Source organism: Macrosteles quadrilineatus, unplaced genomic scaffold (genome assembly GCF_028750875.1).
Source record: "Macrosteles quadrilineatus isolate MER2022 unplaced genomic scaffold, UCM_ALF_1.0 Scaffold_1__1_contigs__length_201487025, whole genome shotgun sequence".
Lineage (NCBI taxonomy): Eukaryota > Metazoa > Arthropoda > Insecta > Hemiptera > Cicadellidae > Macrosteles > Macrosteles quadrilineatus.
This window is the reverse complement of record NW_026542594.1, coordinates 7057604-7079663: the sequence shown is the minus strand read 5'-3', so window position 1 is coordinate 7079663 and position 22060 is coordinate 7057604. Positions and strand designations below refer to the sequence as shown.

Here is a 22060-nt window from a genome sequence, read left to right as displayed (position 1 = left end):
CATTGCTGCCCATTATAAAATCGAAACGTCAAAAAACTATGAGCTTTCAGTTTATATATGTGTACAGTAATGTCAGTGGTAAGTATTAAAACAAAATGTAATTACTCAAGTAACGGTACTGTAAATAATCTAAATGCTACGATTTATGAAACGGGTGTAATTAGATACACATTAACATTATTTCAGCGATTAAATGTTTTTGGTTTATAATAAAACTATTTTTGTAAATGATAAAATGTGTCTGATCAAACCGAGCAAGGCTCGGTCCCCCGGTACTAAGCTATAAAATGCAAGCCCTCATAAATTACATTACAAACCCTAGAGACCATTTACTATTGACTGTTGAGTGCAAGACATCATTTATAACCTAGTAGCTTTGTTGATACATCTTGTTCTGTATTCGTTAAGAGGATTTTCCAGCTTAGAGTAGCTAGCTTTTAAGGTATCTAGAATCATGAACGAAGGTTTTGAGACTATTTTTACCTACTAGAACATTCAATAATAATTATACATATATATAATTATACATGCATATAAATATGAATTTTAATTTATTTTAAAAATTGACATCTTACTACTCATTGTAGTCTCAAAGAATAATATGACATAAAAATGTTACAAGTTTGTACAAACCTAAATATGATTATTGTTATAAAGGTGCATTCTTATAATGTTAATATAAAGTTTGATGGCTGTCAAAGATATTAGATATAACATTTGAATTTCTTCCAAAATAACTTCGTAATTATGTATAACTTATAATTACATATATTTATACATTATAATTTAACCGTCTAAAAAACTATCATTTATGAGTTAGAGGTGGTGGTTGAAAATTACAGATAATCAGGCAAACGCTATAGATGGAATTATATATATATATATATATATATATATATATATATATAATGTATATTTACCTAAACTGGTCTGTAATTCATTTGAAGTTTTTCTTGATCAATAATAAATTATATGTTTTCTAACTATGGATATAGAGGCTAGTATAAACGTACAATTGGTTTTATGATAAATGATGATGAATGGTTGATTTTCATTCTAGAACAAACTATATTACATTCAAGCAGTTCACTGTGTCTATTTCATACTTTGCTCAAGGTGGATTTTCCGAAGTATACTGTAGTGCAGAGTGCAGTCACGTAGTTGTTTGGTAACATAATTTACTAGGTGATCGTCTATCAGATTATTAATGTGGCCTAAAATAATTGAATTGTATTATTGTTAAATTTTCAAAGTACATAATATGAAAATATGTAATGAGTACATAACGTTATTGAAAAAAATAGAGAATATATTGTTCGCATTAATTATGAACGCGATAATCATGGATAGCTAAATTGGGCAAATAAAATGATCTATTCAAGAAATTTGAGATTTCTTTAGCAAACTATTCGTATAATTTTCATTACTTTATTTACTATGATAACATAAGAAAATTTCTAATAATGTTTATTAAGACTTTTAAAGCTATTCCCCGTCTTTAGATAGTTTAAGATATAGTTTTTTTATGAATTTAATCTTATTGTTTAAAAATTACCGGATATTTATATGACGTGGATATATACATTTATCTAAAACTTCGTCAAAACCATGACTAATTGAGAACTAAAGGAACTTTAATCAGCCTAATCTTGAGCTTTATCATCCAAGGATTACACCAGTCTCAAAGCTCTTGCAGAATATGAACAGAGTTAAATTTTAATTAAAATTAATTATCCGTAAATTGCTGTCGAAGACTTTCACTAACGTAGGATCATTCAGTTTTAAACTCACAATTTACCCAACGAATCAAAAACCTTAGTGAGTCGGTGGCTCAGTCGATAGCGTCACGGACTTCGGGCCCAAGGCACACGGATGTCGTGGGTTCGGATCATGGTCACTGCCGAAAACATTTTACCAGTATAGTTCACCTTTGTACTGTACCGGCTCACTCCTTGCTTTGCTGTATACGATTCATGAACGGGCAGTTAGTTTATGTGGTCGGGCTTGCAAGGTTAAAAGAGGCCGCTGACCTCTAAAAAAACCTAGATATAATTGTTCATGTTGAATCAGAGAGTATTTTTAATTTAGAAAGTATGGATAGCAAAAGAAGGAAAAGCATTCGGGGCTACGAAAGTTTGCAGTTGGTGTCAGCCAATCACAAGACAAAGCTAGTGCGACGTTGACATATCGCCCGTTGGCTCCATCGAAGTCACGTGGTAAATAGGCTCCTCCCTCAACTGCAAACTTTCGTGGTCCCGACTAATTATTAACACTATTAAAAGTATAAGTTTATTTTTAAATTTATTTTTAAATAAGTTGAAGAACATAATATGACGTAATAATGAGAGGAGTTATAAAAGGGCAATGTCTACATTTATCTAAAACTCAGTGTTTCTCCCAGGTCCAGCAAACATGTTACGTTGATCGTTGAGAGGTATACAGTCCCAGAATGCTCTGTTGCTAAAGTCTGTAGATAACTCTATCTTAACCTGGACTGGGGAGATGATGTGCAGGAGAGGACATAGAACTCAGTGTGTCTGTCAGGTCTAGTAAACATGTTAGGTTGTTCGTTGAGAGGTAGAGAGTCCCAGAGCGCTCTATTGCTAAAGTCTGTAGATAACTCTATCTTAACCTGGACTGGGGAGATGATGAGCAGGAGAGGACATAGAACTCAGTGTGTCTCTCAGGTCTAGCAAACATGTTAGGTTGTTCGTTGAGAGGTAGAGAGTCCCAGAGCGCTCTGTTGCTAAAGTCTGTAGATAACTCTATCTTAACCTGGACTGGGGAGATGATGTGCAGGAGAGGACATAGAACTCAGTGTGTCTCTCAGGTCTAGCAAACATGTTAGGTTGTTCGCTGAGAGGTAGAGAGTCCCAGAGCGCTCTGTTGCTAAAGTCTGTAGATAACTCTATCTTAACCTGGACTGGGGAGATGATGTGCAGGAGAGGACATAGAACTCAGTGTGTCTCTCAGGTCTAGCAAACATGTTAGGTTGTTCGTTGAGAGGTAGAGAGTCCCAGAGCGCTCTGTTGCCCAGATCAATAGATGAATCTGTCTTGGCCTGGTCTGGGGAGATGATGTACAGGAGAGGACATACAACTCAGTGTGTATCCCAGGTCTAGCAAACATGTTAGGTGGTTCGTTGAGAGGTAGAGAGTCCTAGAATGCTCTGTTGCCAAGGTCGTTAGATGACTCTGTCTTGGCCTGGTCTGGGGAGATGATGTACAGGAGAGGACATAGAACTCAGTGTGTATCCCAGGTCTAGCAAACATGTTAGGTGGTTCGTTGAGAGGTAGAGAGTCCTAGAATGCTCTGTTGCCAAGGTCGGTAGATGATTATGTCTTGGCCTGGACTGGGGAGATGATGTACAGGAGAGGACATAGAACTCAGTGTGTATCCCAGGTCTAGCAAACATGTTAGGTGGTTCGTTGAGAGGTAGAGAGTCCTAGAATGCTCTGTTGCCAAGGTCGTTAGATGACACTGTCTTGGCCTGGTCTGGGGAGATGATGTACAGGAGAGGACATAGAACTCAGTGTGTATCCCAGGTCTAGCAAACATGTTAGGTGGTTCGTTGAGAGGTAGAGAGTCCTAGAATGCTCTGTTGCCAAGGTCGTTAGATGACTCTGTCTTGGCCTGGACTGGGGAGATGATGTACAGGAGAGGACATAGAACTCAGTGTGTATCCCAGGTCTAGCAAACATGTTAGGTGGTTCGTTGAGAGGTAGAGAGTCCTAGAATGCTCTGTTGCCAAGGTCGTTAGATGACTCTGTCTTGGCCTGGACTGGGGAGATGATGTACAGGAGAGGACATAGAACTCAGTGTGTATCCCAGGTCTAGCAAACATGTTAGGTGGTTCGTTGAGAGGTAGAGAGTCCTAGAATGCTCTGTTGCCAAGGTCGTTAGATGACTCTGTCTTGGCCTGGACTGGGGAGATGATGTACAGGAGAGGACATAGAACTCAGTGTGTATCCCAGGTCTAGCAAACATGTTAGGTGGTTCGTTGAGAGGTAGAGAGTCCTAGAATGCTCTGTTGCCAAGGTCGTTAGATGACTCTGTCTTGGCCTGGACTGGGGAGATGATGAGCAGGAGAGGACATAGAACTCAGTGTGTCTCCCAGGTCCAGCAAACATGTTAGGTGGTTCGTTGAGAGGTAGACAGTCCTAGAATGCTCTGTTGCCAAGGTCGGTAGATGACTCTGTCTTGGCCCGGTCTGGGGAGATGATGTACAGGAGAGGACCTAGAACTCAGTGTGTCTCCCAGGTCCAGCAAACATGTTAGGTGGTTCGTTGAGAGGTAGAGAGTCCTAGAATGCTCTGTTGCCAAGGTCGGTAGATGACTCTGTCTTGGCCTGGTCTGGGGAGATGATGTACAGGAGAGGACCTAGAACTCAGTGTGTCTCCCAGGTCTAGCAAACATGTTAGGTGGTTCGTTGAGAGGTAGAGAGTCCCAGAGCGCTCTGTTGCCCAGATCGATAGATGAATCTGTCTTGGCCTGGTCTGGGGAGATGATGTACAGGAGAGGACATAGAACTCAGTGTGTCTCCCAGGTCCAGCAAACATGTTAGGTGGTTCGTTGAGAGGTAGAGAGTCCCAGAGCGCTCTGTTGCCCAGATCGATAGATGAATCTGTCTTGGCCTGGTCTGGGGAGATGATGTACAGGAGAGGACATAGAACTCAGTGTGTCTCCCAGGTCTAGCAAACATGTTAGGTGGTTCGTTGAGAGGTAGAGAGTCCCAGAGCGCTCTGTTGCCCAGATCGATAGATGAATCTGTCTTGGCCTGGTCTGGGGAGATGATGTACAGGAGAGGACCTAGAACTCAGTGTGTCTCCCAGGTCTAGCAAACATGTTAGGTGGTTCGTTGAGAGGTAGAGAGTCCCAGAGCGCTCTGTTGCCCAGATCGATAGATGAATCTGTCTTGGCCTGGTCTGGGGAGATGATGTACAGGAGAGGACCTAGAACTCAGTGTGTCTCCCAGGTCCAGCAAACATGTTAGGTGGTTCGTTGAGAGGTAGAGAGTCCCAGAGCGCTCTGTTGCCCAGATCGATAGATGAATCTGTCTTGGCCTGGTCTGGGGAGATGATGTACAGGAGAGGACATAGAACTCAGTGTGTATCCCAGGTCTAGCAAACATGTTAGGTGGTTCGTTGAGAGGTAGAGAGTCCTAGAATGCTCTGTTGCCAAGGTCGTTAGATGACTCTGTCTTGGCCTGGACTGGGGAGATGATGTACAGGAGAGGACATAGAACTCAGTGTGTATCCCAGGTCTAGCTAACATGTTAGGTGGTTCGTTGAGAGGTAGAGAGTCCTAGAATGCTCTGTTGCCAAGGTCGTTAGATGACTCTGTCTTGGCCTGGTCTGGGGAGATGATGTACAGGAGAGGACCTAGAACTCAGTGTGTCTCCCAGGTCCAGCAAACATGTTAGGTGGTTCGTTGAGAGGCAGTGAGTCCCAGAATGCTTTGTTGCCCAGGTCGGTAGACGACTCTGTCTTGGCCTGGTCTGGGGAGGTGATGTGCAGATAGTTAAGTGGACCTGAGGTACCAGCGATGGGTGACACGGGTACCCAGTCTGAGGCACCAAATACAGGCTTCCTGTGAAACAGGTAAATTTACTAAGATTAACAAATGCTTAGTCAACAACAGCACCAGCCTACATTGTTTAACAATTTAAACTTGTTTATGGAAGTATTAATTGTACAAGTATATAATGATTCAAATGCACAAGCTTCCTCAAAAACGTTACGCATACATTGTATAATTACTATTATAATCAGTTGATATGAAGACGAAATAGGACGTAATATATATGAATGAAGGATGAGTGTAAAATGTATGCAAATAACTTTTGTAGATTTGTTACTGATTGGCACTAGTACAGATGCAACCAAGTAGGCCGACTATTTAATCTATTATTCATACATTTATATTGCACACACCATTGATTTAGGCCTATTGTAGAAAGCTTCACTAAATCAATTTAAGCAAAATATTGTTCAAGAAATGGTTGATAATTACGGGTTTCATGATGATTAGCACTAAAAGCTAATCATAGGACAAACAGTAAATGCTTTGTCAAAATTGAATACTATCTTCTAATCGTGAACAAATAGTTTAATTATTTGTGTAAAGCCAAACCATTAACCACCATTACCATTAATATGACTCCGGTAGCAGCATACATACAGTGGTTAATTTTATAGTATTTTTGACTAGAACAAACTTGATTTGGAAATGTTAAATTCACATTTTATAGTTGTGTTAAAAAATCCTTTTTGAGCTCTGTGGATTGTAATAGCATATCATACATTTTCATTGTATTTAATCTGATTTCTCATTCTCTTATACAGGGGATAAGAGATTTTCAATAGTTCTACGTATTTTTGTGTTTATTCAGTAATGTTTGTACTATTTTGTATACAAATTATTTCTATTGAGATATAACTTACCCAGTTTTGGCAAAGTTTATCCACATGTCTACCATGAGCTTGTTCATTCTACGGTCTGACTCAATTTCTGTAGGATTTATGTACTTGACTCCAACGACGTATCCCAAGTCATCCCCGTGACTTACTCCTGCGTCAAAACCTTATGTAAAAAAATGAAGGCCTTTGTTGCGAAAGATATTGTAAAACTAATGCAAAGAATATTGCTGCAAAGAAAGTATTTTCAAATTCATGTTTTAATTAGTACTGTTTGTAAATCTGGTAGAGATTTGCAGTGCTAATATCTAAGCTTCGGAGATGTTAAAAATTTGATTTCGTAATTTTCACATAAAAATATGAGAATTAAATGTTGTTTAAATTCCAGACGATGGATGCCACATACTTCGCATATTATACGTATTTAAAAAAATAATTCTTAATTCATAATAAAAACAGAAAATTCAGACATTAAGTCTAAAACAAGTATTAATTAGGCCTTCTAGTAATTTTGCAGTTATGTAACTTCCTTAAGACTGAAGTTTGCTGTTAAGACCCGTAAAGAGATCCATTAGTACATATAATTATAAGATGTAGTCTGCGGTTTAATCCAAATTGATTTAGGTTAAAGGTTAAGGATGATAAATCACGAAATCTCACCGAAGTTTTCTGTGGATCCGCCTGATACCAGCTCTGAGAGCGAGTGTTTTCCCCTGTAGGAGAACTTGTAGAAGTACACAGGCGCTAGTCTGGCAGCAGCCTGCATCCTAGCAGACCTCTCAGTCTCCACAACAAATAGTCGGTCCCCAGCCATCTAGACATTGAACAACACTCAAGTTGGAAAATAGATATCAAACTGTGCAGTGATACTACCGATGATGATTTATCATAGCTCCAGATGATTTAGTTGGATACGATATCTAGATTCTTAAATTAAATAAAAGGGTATTATCATTTACAGAGAAAAATACACAAAGGCAAAAGGGTTATAAGATTATTTCTAACTGAATCCATTTCTTACCATGCCCAAGGTTGAGTAGTACATGAACAGAGAATTAATTAAAGCCACGCTTCAAACAGAAAGAATATTTACATCCGCTCAGGATTCCAATTCGTCGGATTGATTATACGATGTCAATATTGATTTAAAAATAGCGAACTAATTGAAATAACTGATTACTTGAATAAAAGGTGCTACGGTTGGCCGTGATATCGGCTGGCCCTTCATGTAGAACTGCTTGATCTTCATGCTAGTTTCATCCCTGCGATGAGGCAGTACAGTGTAGTTGTAATCTAAGAGAGCTGGTGCAATGTTCAACCAGTTCTGTTCAATCTCTGCTAATAAAGTTGCGTTCGCTACAAAATCTGTAAAAAAGTAAAACATATCAAGACTGTTAATATTCATTCACCTACTTCGCCTGCCATGTTTTAAAACCAATAATTTATTATAAAACAATGATATAAAATGTTTCACATTAATGAGTAAATGGTAAAATTATACAAGTGGAACTACTCAAATATCTCGAAAGTTTTTGATTTACAATTGACTACAATTTGATCGATATTGTCATCAAGACCAATTTTCAAAACTACCAATGAATCATCTCGACATTATATAATTTTATATTGGAGACATTGGAAAAGAAAATGTAAAGTAATACCTTTTACTTCAGCATCCAATAGTCAATGGTAATACTCAATTTTAAGATACAAAAGGCCAATAATATAATATTTTTAATTTCACAAATGCTTTCGATAACTAAGTCTCAATCGTTATTCTATGTTAAAATCTAATACAAAAAGTATTTTTATATTATATTAGTCTTAACATGGAGAGTTACATTACATCTCGACATTATCTTAATTCTTGTCCACTTTATTTGGTTTTTTGAAGGGGGGAGGGGTTCTTATATTTATAAATAAACGATTTAAAAAAAGTATCAATGACTCACTAGCAGCAGGGTAAAGACCTTCCTCCGAGGTTACACTGACTAGCCAAGGTCGTGGCTGCACATGGTTCATCCTGAGGATGTCAAAGGGATGTTGACTGAGGAAAGGTGTCATCCCCACCCGCTCCTGCACAGGTCCGAACGGGGTCGTGGGGTTGAAGTGCCAGGGCTACGAAAATAGACAACCAGGTACATAGAGAATCATAAATTAAATAGGTTAGTTATCAGTTGTTTTGTTTATAAAGTTATTCAATAGCTGTTGTAGTGAAAGTAAAGTTCTTTTATCATTGACTTTTTCATACTATCCGTAACCAATTCCTAACTAGATCAGTGGAATAAACCTTCTACAATGTGTAAACGTCAAAACTAAATGACTTTTTATACTGTGACATTAAGGATAGTAAAGTTTGCTATATAGAAGCCTTTTAGTAAGGCATGTTAAAATGGTGCAGCTGTTGTAAACCGGTTTTATTACCAGTGTCACACTCTTTCCGATTCTAAATTAAAGTAATGAGCTACATCTGCAGCATGAGCCTGTCTACATCGCAATGAGGAAAATGAGGTTAGCCATGCTCATACTTGCTGATTGCTTTCACATATTTTAAATGTATTGGGATGTTTGGAAACTGGACAGTTAATGTTCAGTCTACTTTTTAACAAGCATAGTATATGTTTTATTAGTATACTGTACTCTTAGTACCGAGTAAAACGGGGTAACTTGAGACATTTTTCAACTTAAAAGAAACCCCTACCAAATAATTTTATAGGGAAATCTGCAAAAACTAGAATAAAACATTAGTTACCCTGGTTACTATGGTTTCTACATTTAATAATTGGTGTAAATATAGAAATTTTATTTATTTATTTATTTTTATTAGTGTCTCAAGTTACCCATATAAATGGGGTAACTTGAGACACAGATGTTAAAACAACAGTTGTCTCAAATTAGATAATGCAATGGTAACTTGAGACATAATAAAATATCTAGGAAAACAAAGGAATACACATATGAACTTACAAACTAAAAAAAGATGTATTTAAAAAAGAGGAAACAATATTTTTTTCATAATGTCAGACATAACTTAGTAAATTTCGTTCAATTCTGGCACTAAAAAAACCCCCTCTTATTGTGCATTTTAGGGGGGTTAATACCACCAACAATATCTTCCCAACGATAGTCAAGTTCATCCTTTTTTCCGGCCATTTCCAGTTATCCTTGAGAGTCCGCTTCATAGCACTGACTGTAGCACCTTCTTCGTCAAATCAGTTGTCTCAAGTTACCCCACCAAGGACAGAACAGGGTATTTTATTTTTTTATAAATTTTAGGTTGGCAATAGCTTAGTGAGAAGATTATTTCAGTATGATAATATTTTTGTTGGGCATCACTCACCTTATTGAAGTCACGAGAACGTAGTCCTTGTCATGTCACAATCATACACAGTTCATTGCACATAAAATATACAAAAATAAAAATAAAAATAAATCCAAATTTAAAATATTAGACAAAAGTTCTCAACACCGACGTTTCGCCGCACCAAAATCAACGTGCGGCGTTTTCAAGGTTATTCCTCTTCTCACGTAATCGTTGTGAGCGCCTAACCACGACTGACGACCCCGGTGGTGGAGCGGTGGCTTTGTTTATTACTTCAGATCAAGATTCATTAGCCAACGCATCCATTGATATCAGCCCGGTTTACAATACACTAATAGAGAAAGAAATTAAAGGATGCATAGAAAAATCTAAACAAAAGAAGATAATGCCATCAGCTGTTCTTGATAACAGAGTCCCCCCTCCCCCTCCTCCACCACCGGGGTCGTCAGTCGTGGTTAGGCGCTCACAACGATTACGTGAGAAGAGGAATAACCTTGAAAACGCCGCACGTTGATTTTGGTGCGGCGAAACGTCGGTGTTGAGAACTTTTGTCTAATATTTTAAATTTGGATTTATTTTTATTTTTATTTTTGTATATTTTATGTGCAATGAACTGTGTATGATTGTGACATGACAAGGACTACGTTCTCGTGACTTCAATAAGGTGAGTGATGCCCAACAAAAATATTATCATACTGAAGTATTGACCTCACCTAATATACCATGTCGTTTAAGAATAGAGAAGATTATTATTGACAACTCAGCTTTTGAAGTTAGGTAAGTAATAACAATCATTGAATTCCTAATAATAGACTTGATGCTACAAGGTAAGTTATACAGCCTATAATTTTTGAACATCTGTTACTCAAAATAAATACATAAATAAAGTATCTTACCTTGAATATCACAATATGTGTTAATATACAGTAGTTAAGGGATCAAATTCCATGACGTGTTCACACTAAGGAAACTCCCAATAACTCATCAGGTATGCCAACAAAAAAATGTAAAAAAAATCTGCAAATTGTCTCAAGTTACCACACTGTCTCAAGTTACCCCGTTTTACTACTGTACTATTAGTGTACTATATTTATATGAATTTGACAAGTATTTTCTAATATTCTGACCATAAACAAAGGTGTCCTGAGAAGAGCAACGATCCTTCTGGCGGGTCGTTTCCTCAGACACTTGACCATATCCCAGTTAGGTGCCACGGGACAGCCCAGGGCCGAGGCTAGGGTGCGAGCCTTGGAGGCAGGTTCCTCTGTCTGAGCCCAGGGCAAGGTGGCCGACCCGCTCATCGAGATGCCCTTGTGGAACAACCCTGTAATAGTGCGATAATAAACAATTGTACGAGACGGTACAAGTTCATGGGCCAAGTTTTCTTTTGAGAATGGCTTGTTACTTATTATGTCATTTACATCCGAATACATACAGAAGCTAGGACAACTTAGGCTCAATAACAACGAAAATGTAATATACTGTTAATGAAATGGGAAAAGCTGTATATTAGATTTTATTGTTTCAATATTACATATGAACTTACACTTAATACCGTACCAGAACTTTTGAAATAGACACTATACGGTTATAGAAAATCAACCTGTAATGAAATGAAATGAAATGAAATGAAAAATGTCTTTATTTAAGAGGCGAAGTTAGGACTAGCAAGTCCTCTCTACCACTTAACCTCTCAACAGGTTAAGTGGTAGAGAGTACAGTGTAACTCTCATTAACTTAATTGATTTACTTTAATTGACAATTACCTGTAATAATTGTAAGCTAAATGAAACCAAACTGCATGCCAATCTCTTGGGACATGAATATGCAGCCAAGAATAACAAAAACAATCGTATGTCCTATAAGGTATTACCAATTTAAAACATTTTTTTTGGAAGAAAATCACAATAACAGGTAAGAATGTGCGTAAATATTAAAGGAAGTAAATTTGTCAAATAAAATTATTCTAGAATAGCAGTTTTTTTTACTCGGTATGGTAGCCCAATGCAACCTCTGATTTGGTTAGAAAGTTTTATGGGATTACAGATGAATCAGCTTTGTGTGGGCACTTTGTAAACATAATATAGATTTGGATATATAAAATTATAATAAAAAAACCCATCGATTGGGGCTCTCAGCTCACATTAAATAATAAAGTATAACTTCAAGCTCACATATTCCTAAACATTATCTTTTAGCTCTGCACAGTACTTCCGCTTCAGATTTGAGCCGCTTTCCAGGCTTTTAAGGCACTTTCCCGCTGTCAATACAACTTCAACTTTCATTTTAAGGTATTACGTTTATCGCAAACGTTGGTTATGGACCATATCACAACAATTTTGTTAAAATCATAGCCACTTTTAATTGTTAAGTTTTATTTAGTTTTTTTTCTACGCCAATGGAATTTTTTACGTTTTGAAAGAAAACGGTCCAAACACTGGTTTTATTACTAACTAACGTCGACCTTGTTGTTGGATAGCATAATTAATTTAAAGCCCAATAAAAAATGGAACCCGGGTCTTAAAAAACCGTTGTTATAGTTTTTTTTCTTTTTTATCGTCATCATTATATTGGGACAGTGGCTCGATCCACCTCCGGTTTATTCAGTCTCTATCTAACACACCAGAGGATAACTTGTGGACGTATTTTAAAACAGAAGCTCTGTCAACCTAACGGACTTTAACACTGTGTTTATTAGCAGCATCTTGGTGTTGATCTTTTGATCGTATCTTACTGATTTATTAGAGAAGTAGTGGTTTTATGCACACCTGTTGTCTACCCGCTACTTTACACTAACCTACTGATCTCTGTGAGAGGTAGTGGTTATGCACACCTGTTGTCTACCCGCTACTTTACACTAACCTACTGATCTCTGTGAGAGGTAGTGGTTATGCACACCTGTTGTCTACCCGCTACTTTACACTAACCTACTGATCTCTGTGAGAGGTAGTGGTTATGCACACCTGTTGTCTACCCGCTACTTTACACTAACCTACTGATCTCTGTGAGAGGTAGTGGTTATGCACACCTGTTGTCTACCCGCTACTTTACACTAACCTACTGATCTCTGTGAGAGGTAGTGGTTATGCACACCTGTTGTCTACCCGCTACTTTACACTAACCTACTGATCTCTGTGAGAGGTAGTGGTTATGCACACCTGTTGTCTACCCGCTACTTTACACTAACCTACTGATCTCTGTGAGAGGTAGTGGTTATGCACACCTGTTGTCTACCCGCTACTTTACACTAACCTACTGATCTCTGTGAGAGGTAGTGGTTATGCACACCTGTTGTCTACCCGCTACTTTACACTAACCTACTGATCTCTGTGAGAGGTAGTGGTTATGCACACCTGTTGTCTACCCGCTACTTTACACTAACCTACTGATCTCTGTGAAAGGTAGTGGTAATGCACACTAGAGAGTATACCTCTTGTCTACACGCAACTTTACACTAACCTACTGATCTCTGTGAGAGGTAGTGGTAGTGCACACTAGCGCCCCCAGCTGACATTCCAGCAATAGTCACACTGCCAGCGTTTCCTCCAAAAGCTGCTATATTTTTCTGTATCCACTGCAGCGCCATCACCTGGTCTTTCAAGCCCATGTTGCCAGGAACAATATCATCTTCAGTACTTAGAAATCCTGTTAAAAGTTGGTTGTATAATTTTTTTCTGGTAGTTTTATTAATTTGCAATTATCTTATTACACAATTAGTGAAACTATTTGATAATTTTTCTGATAGCACAAGAACAATGCATGTACAATATGACAATATTTCATTCGTAGGAAAGTCGAGCAAAAAAGGAAGCGATATCGGGGACAGAATTCAGATTTATTTTCAGCGACTTTTATACTTGTTTATCCTTACGCTACAAACATAACTTACCAAGAGGACCTAGCCTGTAGTTTATTGATACATAGATAACGTCTCGCTCTAGTAAGTAGGTCGGCTTGAAGACGTGACCTCCTCCAAATGTGAAGCAGCCCCCGTGGATATACACGATGACATCTTTGGGATTGAGAGAAACAAACCCTGTTGGCAGCTGGAGAAACAGAAGACAAAGTGAAGCGTAGAAAATATAAAGATTTTTGAATTTGGAACAAAAAAGGTCCATCTACCTAAATTCTGATTTACTGGAATCAGGTTATCAATATTCATAGGTTTAAGCGAATTTACAACATAAGGAATAAGCCATTACCGTACGTTTCATGGTAAGGTATGGGCCCGGGACCGATTTAAGTTTTCGATTTGATATCCCCAGAGCCTAAAAAATATTCGTTTTAATTCATAAATTCCGTTTCATTCACTCGAGTATAAATAATCCAATTTTGATGAAACTTTGTTTACACCAATGGGTATAATAACTTTGTATAATTGGTTTACTACGTTTATTCAAACATATTCGTGAACTAATATGATCCAACAATGGGTATGGGGTTTTATTTTAGGGGGGGGGGGGTTATGGGGTAATGATTAATGTTTTTAACATTTAATACCCAAACAAAGTATTAGTCAATTTCTCTCCAAACCGTTTTGTAGAAGAATTTAAGAAACAATTAATCTAGCATCTCAATAAGTGTTTTTTGTAGTTAATAGTTGAGGTGAAAATAAAAAAAATGTAAATTGAAAATGTACATGTTATTTCTTATAGGGAACTAGCATAGGATACGTCCTTCTTACGGGGTTGACTTATAATAATTGTATTTTGATTGTTGATGGTATAACGATGTGTTGCATTTTAACAATGAGAGTAAGCAGAAAAGTTGACAAAATTATCCAGCATTGGTTATAGAACAAAAATTAAACTATACAAGTTAGTTTTCCAAAATTACCTTTATAAAAATGTAGGCTATTGGTGAAAACTTATAATTCTACTTAGTACGTTGTATTAGTTCGGCTGTTGCACGTTTGAGAATTATGTACTGTAGCTGCAAGATCAATTTTTAAAAGATACCCTGACTTAAAATGTTTTATTTAAACCCTACCTATTTTTAACGAAAATTAGTAAAAACATCTTACCATATGGAGCAACATATATATTAAAATAGTTACGCTACCTAACGTAAATTAAATACATCTGTACTTTTAATAAACTAAGATACGAATTCCGTCGATATGAAGTCAAACATGAACATATACAAACAGTTGATACGTACCCCTAGTTAAAAAGAGTAAAATAGTAACTTTTTACCACTAAGCCAATAGGATTATAAAAAAAAGTAATAAACAAAAGTATGATAACAAAACTGTGTAATAGTATATTTCATCACTATTGCGTAAAGTTACTTTTTTTAGTACACTTTTAAGATCAAAATAGTATATTTCGTACCTAGGGCCGAAAATTAGGTTTTGCCGGCTCGAGATAGTTTTTAAGATCGAGACGAAGTCGAGAACTTAAATCGATCGAGAGCTGCAAAACCATTTCGGTCCGTGGTACGAACGCTATTTTTCACCATTACCACTATTCACCACTATAATAATGCACACTGATAGTCAACAAAACTACAACTTTAAGGTTATGTAAAGAAATAATTTGAGGAATTAGCAAAAATAAAAATAAATAGTTGGTAGGCAACGGTGACAATAACACAATTCTACTGCAATGCTATGGATTTTGATTGTGTATTTAAAATGCATTCATGTTTTAAGTAAGTAAGCGGACAGCTGATTTTGCGGCCCCGGTATGTAAAAACCTGCTCGGTCCCCAAATTACGGTGACAGCTGGCATGGCCAGCAAAACAAAACTTTAAGCCATATTTTTTGTCATAATGCACCATTATTTCAGCAAACTAATATACAAAACGAAAACAGTTTTAATGTAAACATAACCTTTCAAAACGACTTCCAGCTCGTTTTAAATTTTGCTAATGCCAGCAAACAGCTGTTTAGTCAATAATTCAATTATTTTGTCTATTAAGATTGTGTTAGTATACTTTCAACATATTCATAGTAATGATTCATAGTAACGATTCATAGTGAATGATTCACAAGAATCATTCACTAAGCCCTGAATTATGAGCTATATCACCTCAGGAGTGTAGACGTTGAGGTACAGGCAGTCTTCATCTCCTATGATAGGTTCTTCTTCTAGGTAGGTCATGTGGTCGTACTGCAGACAAAGACTACCAGGTCGAGTAGCGTCCCACACTCCCAGCCAGGGCTTGGTACGGTAGTGAGGTTCCTGTACAATAGTATCAGTTACCAAAGTAAAAATAGTGTAAATATTGAGGTAAAGGCAACCCTTGATCTCAGGGTAGGTCATGTGGTCCTACTGCAGACAAATAATGAAATGAAATGAAAAATGATTTATTTAATCAGGCAAAGTTAGGGCCACGTGGCCCTCTCTTACACTTAACCTGTTTATACAAATCTAAACATACAACTACTCCTACAAAAACGAGAGTATGGTATAAGAGCTTCGCTTGTCCCACTTGATAATCCTCCAGGTATTTGATTTTTGTTCGTTGGATGAACAGAAACCTAATGAAAACGTAAGATACTTTGGATCAATGTAAACAACATACAGTCACTTCTAGCACATAACAAAACAATGTTTCCTACATTTACCTGACAAAGCAGGCTTCATTGCACTGATTATAGTACGAAAAGTGGCTAATATCTGCATTTACTTACATTTGACGCACTCATTTTACTTTTCCGTACTCCAGTATTCCAACCGACCATCACAAAACAGTGTGACGTAATACTTGTACGCTTGAATATAAGTTGACAACGCTTAAAGATACTACGACTACGATCAGCTGGTGCTGCGTTTCACAGCAATTAGCATTGATACTACGACTTAAACTGTTGTTTTGTGTTAACATTACATTTTCATTCAACGCCTGGATTTAACCTAAACTAAAACGAGTTGTTTAATGTTTGAAAGACTAGTTATTTATATGCTTAATAGAAACTGTACGTGTGTAACATCAGCACAAAGTGCCTTTGCCGCACTCAAGAAACTTTCTACACTCGCCTGAGGATCTTGTCTAGTAAAATTATGATTTGACCTGGGCAAAATTGCTTCATGAGCCTTTGAAGTGGCATTCGACTCAACAAATGTTACTTTACAACATATCCAAAATCCGACAAAATCCGACCATGGGAAAGTGTCTAAAAATACATTTTAAAATGGCGGCAATTTTTCTTAAGAGCCATTTATTTTAAAACACCAATAGTCAGATAAATATGGGACATGGCCTTAAAACAATGCAAGAAAACATTGTATGGTTTTATTTAGTATAGTGTTGTGTGTGCAGAGTGACGTACTAAAAGTTGCCAAAAAATCGGTCTACAGGAAACCCCCTCAAATGACGATTTAAAATGGCGGTTATCCCCAAAATTGGACACATTAAAAAATATGTCACATGCATTTTTATGCATATTTTTGAGATATTTACTTGAGATTACCACCGATATTTGTTGTGGTTAGTCCTTTATTTTGATAGGGAACGCATTTTGGCCGCCATCTTGGATCTGCCATATTGGATCCGCCATATTGGATCCGCCATATTGGATCCGCCATATTGGATATAAATATATTTTTTTAAACGTAAAGATAGTGTTGTGACACATCATTATACATTAGATTTTCACGCTGATTTCAATGCTAAAATCCGTTTTTAAATATTTTTTTTCGTTTTGAAGATATATTCAAACGAAAATTCTCCCTCATACATTTCTTATGGACGTTACGTAGTTTGAATTTTTTTTAAGATAATTTTTCTTATATCTCCAGTTTTTACAAACGGTTGCAGTTTGCCCTAGCCTTAAAATGTTCGGTGATAAAAGTGTTTTCATTTGAGCTATTGATCATTAAAGTCGAACGTGTTAAAGACGAGAAACCCTAACACAATATTAAATTTAACTCTTTAGAAATAAGTTTTAATTTAAAGATGTATATCTCAGGTTGCTAATATGTCACCAAGTTTTTTCTTGTATCAAATTACTCAGTGGATGTTTGGCTTTAATTTTATGTATCACTTAATAAAATCTGACAAATTTAAAATGAGTCATGAATATTTATTTAACAGTAAATTATTTGTTTCACAAAATTTGTCTTTAGTTTAGGGCATTTATCCCCAATTCTAATAACTCCCAATAAGTAATCTATAGCTAAAACAAAAGTCAATAATGTTACTATTTATTTAAGACGGTAAAGATTTTTGGGAGCTATTTAGAATTGGGGATATATGTCTAAAACCATAGACAAAAAGAATTTTTGTCTATGCTAAAACTAAAGACAAATTTTGAAAAGCAAATAATCTACTGTTAAATAAAGATTCATGACTCAATTAATATTCATCTAATTGTATTAAATGGTTAATAAAATTAAAGCCAAAGATTCACTGAGTAATTTGAGACCAGAATGAACTTGGTGACATATTAACAACCCGAGATATACTTATTTTAATAAAAACTTATATCTAAAAAATTAAATTTAATAATGTGATATGGTTCGTAGCTCGTTTCTAAATCATCCGATTTTAATGATCAATAGCTCAAATGTAAACCCTTTTATCACAGAATATTTTAAGGCTAGAACAAACTGCAAGCGTTAGTAAAAACTGGAGATATAAGAAAAGTTATCTTAAAAAATGTTCAAACTACGAAACGTCCATAAGAAATGTATGGGGGTACGACTTTTTGTTTTGTAGTCTTTTTGTATTGCCTCTTTTGGCATGTTTACTGTTTCATACTATAGTATTCATGTTTACTGTTTCATATAATAGTTATTTTTTAACATATTTGTTCAAACGTCTGAGAATAATGTCCTTCTTGGTGAAACACTCGTAGGCCTACTACCGTACAGTATCTGATATTCCGCCAACCCTAGAGTGATTATTGAAAATGGACCATTCTTCTTTTATGACCCATTACGCAACTGTGGGGGCAAACAGAACGGACTATCTTGTTCTGCTTCTTGAGGGGAGTGCCAGATTAATAAATGTAAGGACATTGAAACAAAATGATAACAGTTATTCAAATGAATATTTTGTCCAAGAAAACTTATTAAATTTAGTTCTTTTTTAAGTAACTATGGAAACTAAATAGACATACACATATGCCCTTGTTGTTTTAATAAAGTTTATTCTTGTAATTATATGATATTTCAACATCCAATCTGATATTTAATTTATGTATATGTGATTTCCGTTATCCCATACCGCCAGAGGTCTTAAAACAAATATCTCAAAAATCTGAAATTTTGCCGCCATTTTGAATTTGATTTTTTAGTAATTTCCCATGGTCGGATTTTGTCCGATTTTGGATATGTTATACTAAAGCATTATTTTCTGTGTTGAATACCACTTCAATCAGTTGTGAAGCAATTTTGCCCAGGTTTAAGGGTAATTTGTCGTATTTTGCCTGGACTAATCGTGCGTTTACATTTCTCTCATGTGCAGAAAAGTGCAATTTCGCGCACTATTTACAAAAATATCTATTTTGCCTCCTGTTATAAATTTTCCATTGAACCAGTCAATGTCATAACAAAATATTTTTAAATACCATGAGCTGCAAGACAGCGTAAGACCAACCCCGCTATTTGGTATTTGTACCTCTAATTTAAACTATAAATGATGTGAAAAGAATTGACATAAAATAAGCTTTGATTATTTGGAGTGAATCAACAATAAATGCTTGTATCTTGGCAGGTGAATCTTGTTGGCAATGAGACAGCAATTGAATTCCCTCCGATATTTTCATTTCTCTTTTTATACTTGGCAGTCAGATGTTCTACCAATGTTATTTTCGTTACACCTGTTGCCAATATTGAACTTTTGTTGTATAAAATATTTTTCTCTCTCCTAAAACGACTATGAACAACATACAAAAATGATAATAAAATGTATTCTTTTAATTTGATTATTCAAATCGGTTTGAGAATGTTGTTCGCATTTTTTATAAACAATTGTGCACAATATATTTAAATAAAAGATACTTTAAAAAGCTGTATGTGTGAAAGGAAATACTTCTTACTTGTGCCCCCTTAATGTTATTAATATATTTTGAACATTCAAAATATAAATAAATCTCATAGTTTTAAATACATTCCTTTGAATAATCTTTGAGATGATACACATTTTAAGTATTGCAACTAGTTCATCTGAAAATGTTATCCTTGAATAAACAACAGCTTAAGCTCAGCATATTAAAATTCTATATAACTCTTTTTCATCCGTTTATAGTTTTGTTTTTCGAAAAACTAATTCTAATATTATTAGCGAATTTCCCTATAGGGAAGTAGCTATTACCGTAGGTGGCACGGTAAGACCTAGACCCGGGACCGATTTACTTTTTCATTTTGATGTCCCCAGAGGCCAAAAACACTATTCGTTCAAATTTTTATATATGTATATATATATATAGACTTATATATATATATATATATATATATGTCCGTGAACGCGATAACTTGAGTAATTTTTGTCCGATTTTGATGAAATTTGGTTTAAAGGTGTAAAGCGGGATAAACTTGAATGAGTTCGCGAACCAGCACGATCGGACCATGGGAACGGGGCTTTACGGGGGGGGGGGGTTTATGGGGTAAAAATTGGTTTTTCTCACTTTTGACCCTCAAAACACAAAATTTCCCAATTTCTCTTTAGACCTTTTTAAAGAGCTTAAAAAAACAAATAATTTAGTATATAAAAGTATTTTTGTTCGATTATTAGTAACGGAGAAAATTAAAAAAAATTGTAAATTTAAAATTCCCATGTTATTCTTATGGAGAATATTGTCAAATGTTGTAGTTTGCTTGTTTATGAATATATTTTGATCAAACTTGGCAAATTTATTTATTTTGTACTAAGCTATCAATATTTTACTCAAAAACACACTTTATTAGTTTCCTTGTAGCAGCAAACCTAGGTACTCGTTAAACCTAATGTTATTAAAATATATTTAACTGAAAATCAATTCAGACAAATGGAAATTCGCTTAGTCGGCAGGTTTGCTGCGGCGGGGGTATTTTAATATTTACATTCTTAGTAATATTATTAAAAGAGTAGTGTTTACATAATTTTTGCCTTGTGTAACTATGTCACTGATTAAAGATCAGTGTTGTCTCCAATCAGAATCATTTACTAAAAGATCAATGATAAAGCTTTTTCTACCTTCCGACAATCAAACATATTAATGATATTAAATGGAATATTATATTTGTGATACTACTGTAACATTGTTTTTTATATTTATGAATATTTGAAAGACTACTTAAATGATGTGTACACAAGTCTTTTAAAAATACACTTACCTTAAATCTCCTGTCACCAACTGGCGGCTTAGCATACGGAATGCCCTCGAAGGCGTAGATCATCCTACCACTGGGGGTCCTCATGGTGTGTCCTCGGACCATCCCATGCTCCACGGTAACCATGGGCGAGGTAACCAGCTGGGGCGAACATGGTGTTAGGGAGACAACGGCCAAGACGAATAGACTCAAGGGTAAGACAAACATGGTTAGGTGGAGTTAGTAACTAATAAAACCTAAGCATTAAGAGAGGGACTAAATGAGGGTGAAGAAGAGATAATAAAAGTTAGACAAAGATGTCACTTGTGTGCAGCGCAGAGCACCACTGGTCGGTACAACAATGTAAGATCTATTTTTATCGGACTCGTGGTCTGGGTTTGAACAGGTGACAGCACTTACACTTGTACTCTGTATGATAACTACAAGTGAGTAATTTAAGATGACCAAGTAACTGTGTACATACTAAATCAATACGGTCAATCTAAATGGTCTAAATGCAAATTATTTATGTACTCCGAAGAATAAATATATACAATAATGATTCCTAATAAACCAACTCAAAAGCTATCTGATGTTATATACTCTAAAATTATGTATGCAAATCTTGTTATATGAGTTACATGATACAAATATTTAGACTTATCTAGACAATGAAAATATTTTCTTCTGTGGTTTCAAATCACTCTTTCAGTGACTCTATATATCCTTATATTGATATTACACTATATATTACCTATAAGGTAATTACCCTTTAAAAGTATTTACTTGAACACTACTAAACAAATTAAAACCCAGCAAACAACAATAACTTGTGTAATAGTTCCGATTAAACTACCCAAACATAATATACAGGAAGTAATATTTTAGGAAACTTCGTTGTAGGTTGTTTTACACGTCATCGAATAAAGCTCTCAGGGAAACGTAAAACGAGATGAGAAGTACATTTGTTTGAAAGAGCTTATGTGGTGGTTCAATCATTGTCACTTTGCGATGTCTTCGTCTAAAGCATCCGGAATATGTTATACAAAATTCACGTTTTAGTAAAACACGTTTTACAACAG

At 35.8% G+C, this 22060-nt stretch overlaps 1 protein-coding gene across 1 annotated transcript; it reads right to left on the bottom strand.

The window, feature by feature from the left end:
- Nucleotides 1-2273: 2273 nt before the first annotated feature.
- LOC128990054 (venom carboxylesterase-6-like) lies at nt 2274-21317 on the bottom strand. Its single transcript, XM_054412285.1, has 10 exons — nt 21003-21317; nt 15771-15923; nt 13628-13784; nt 13198-13383; nt 10866-11062; nt 8369-8534; nt 7597-7781; nt 7077-7230; nt 6444-6570; nt 2274-5589 (listed from the first exon to the last, which is right to left on the bottom strand). Exons 1-10 carry the CDS (start codon nt 21204-21206, stop codon nt 5382-5384), a joined length of 1737 nt encoding a protein of 578 aa, XP_054268260.1. The 5' UTR covers nt 21207-21317; the 3' UTR covers nt 2274-5381.
- Between the last annotated feature and the right edge of the window lie 743 nt (nt 21318-22060).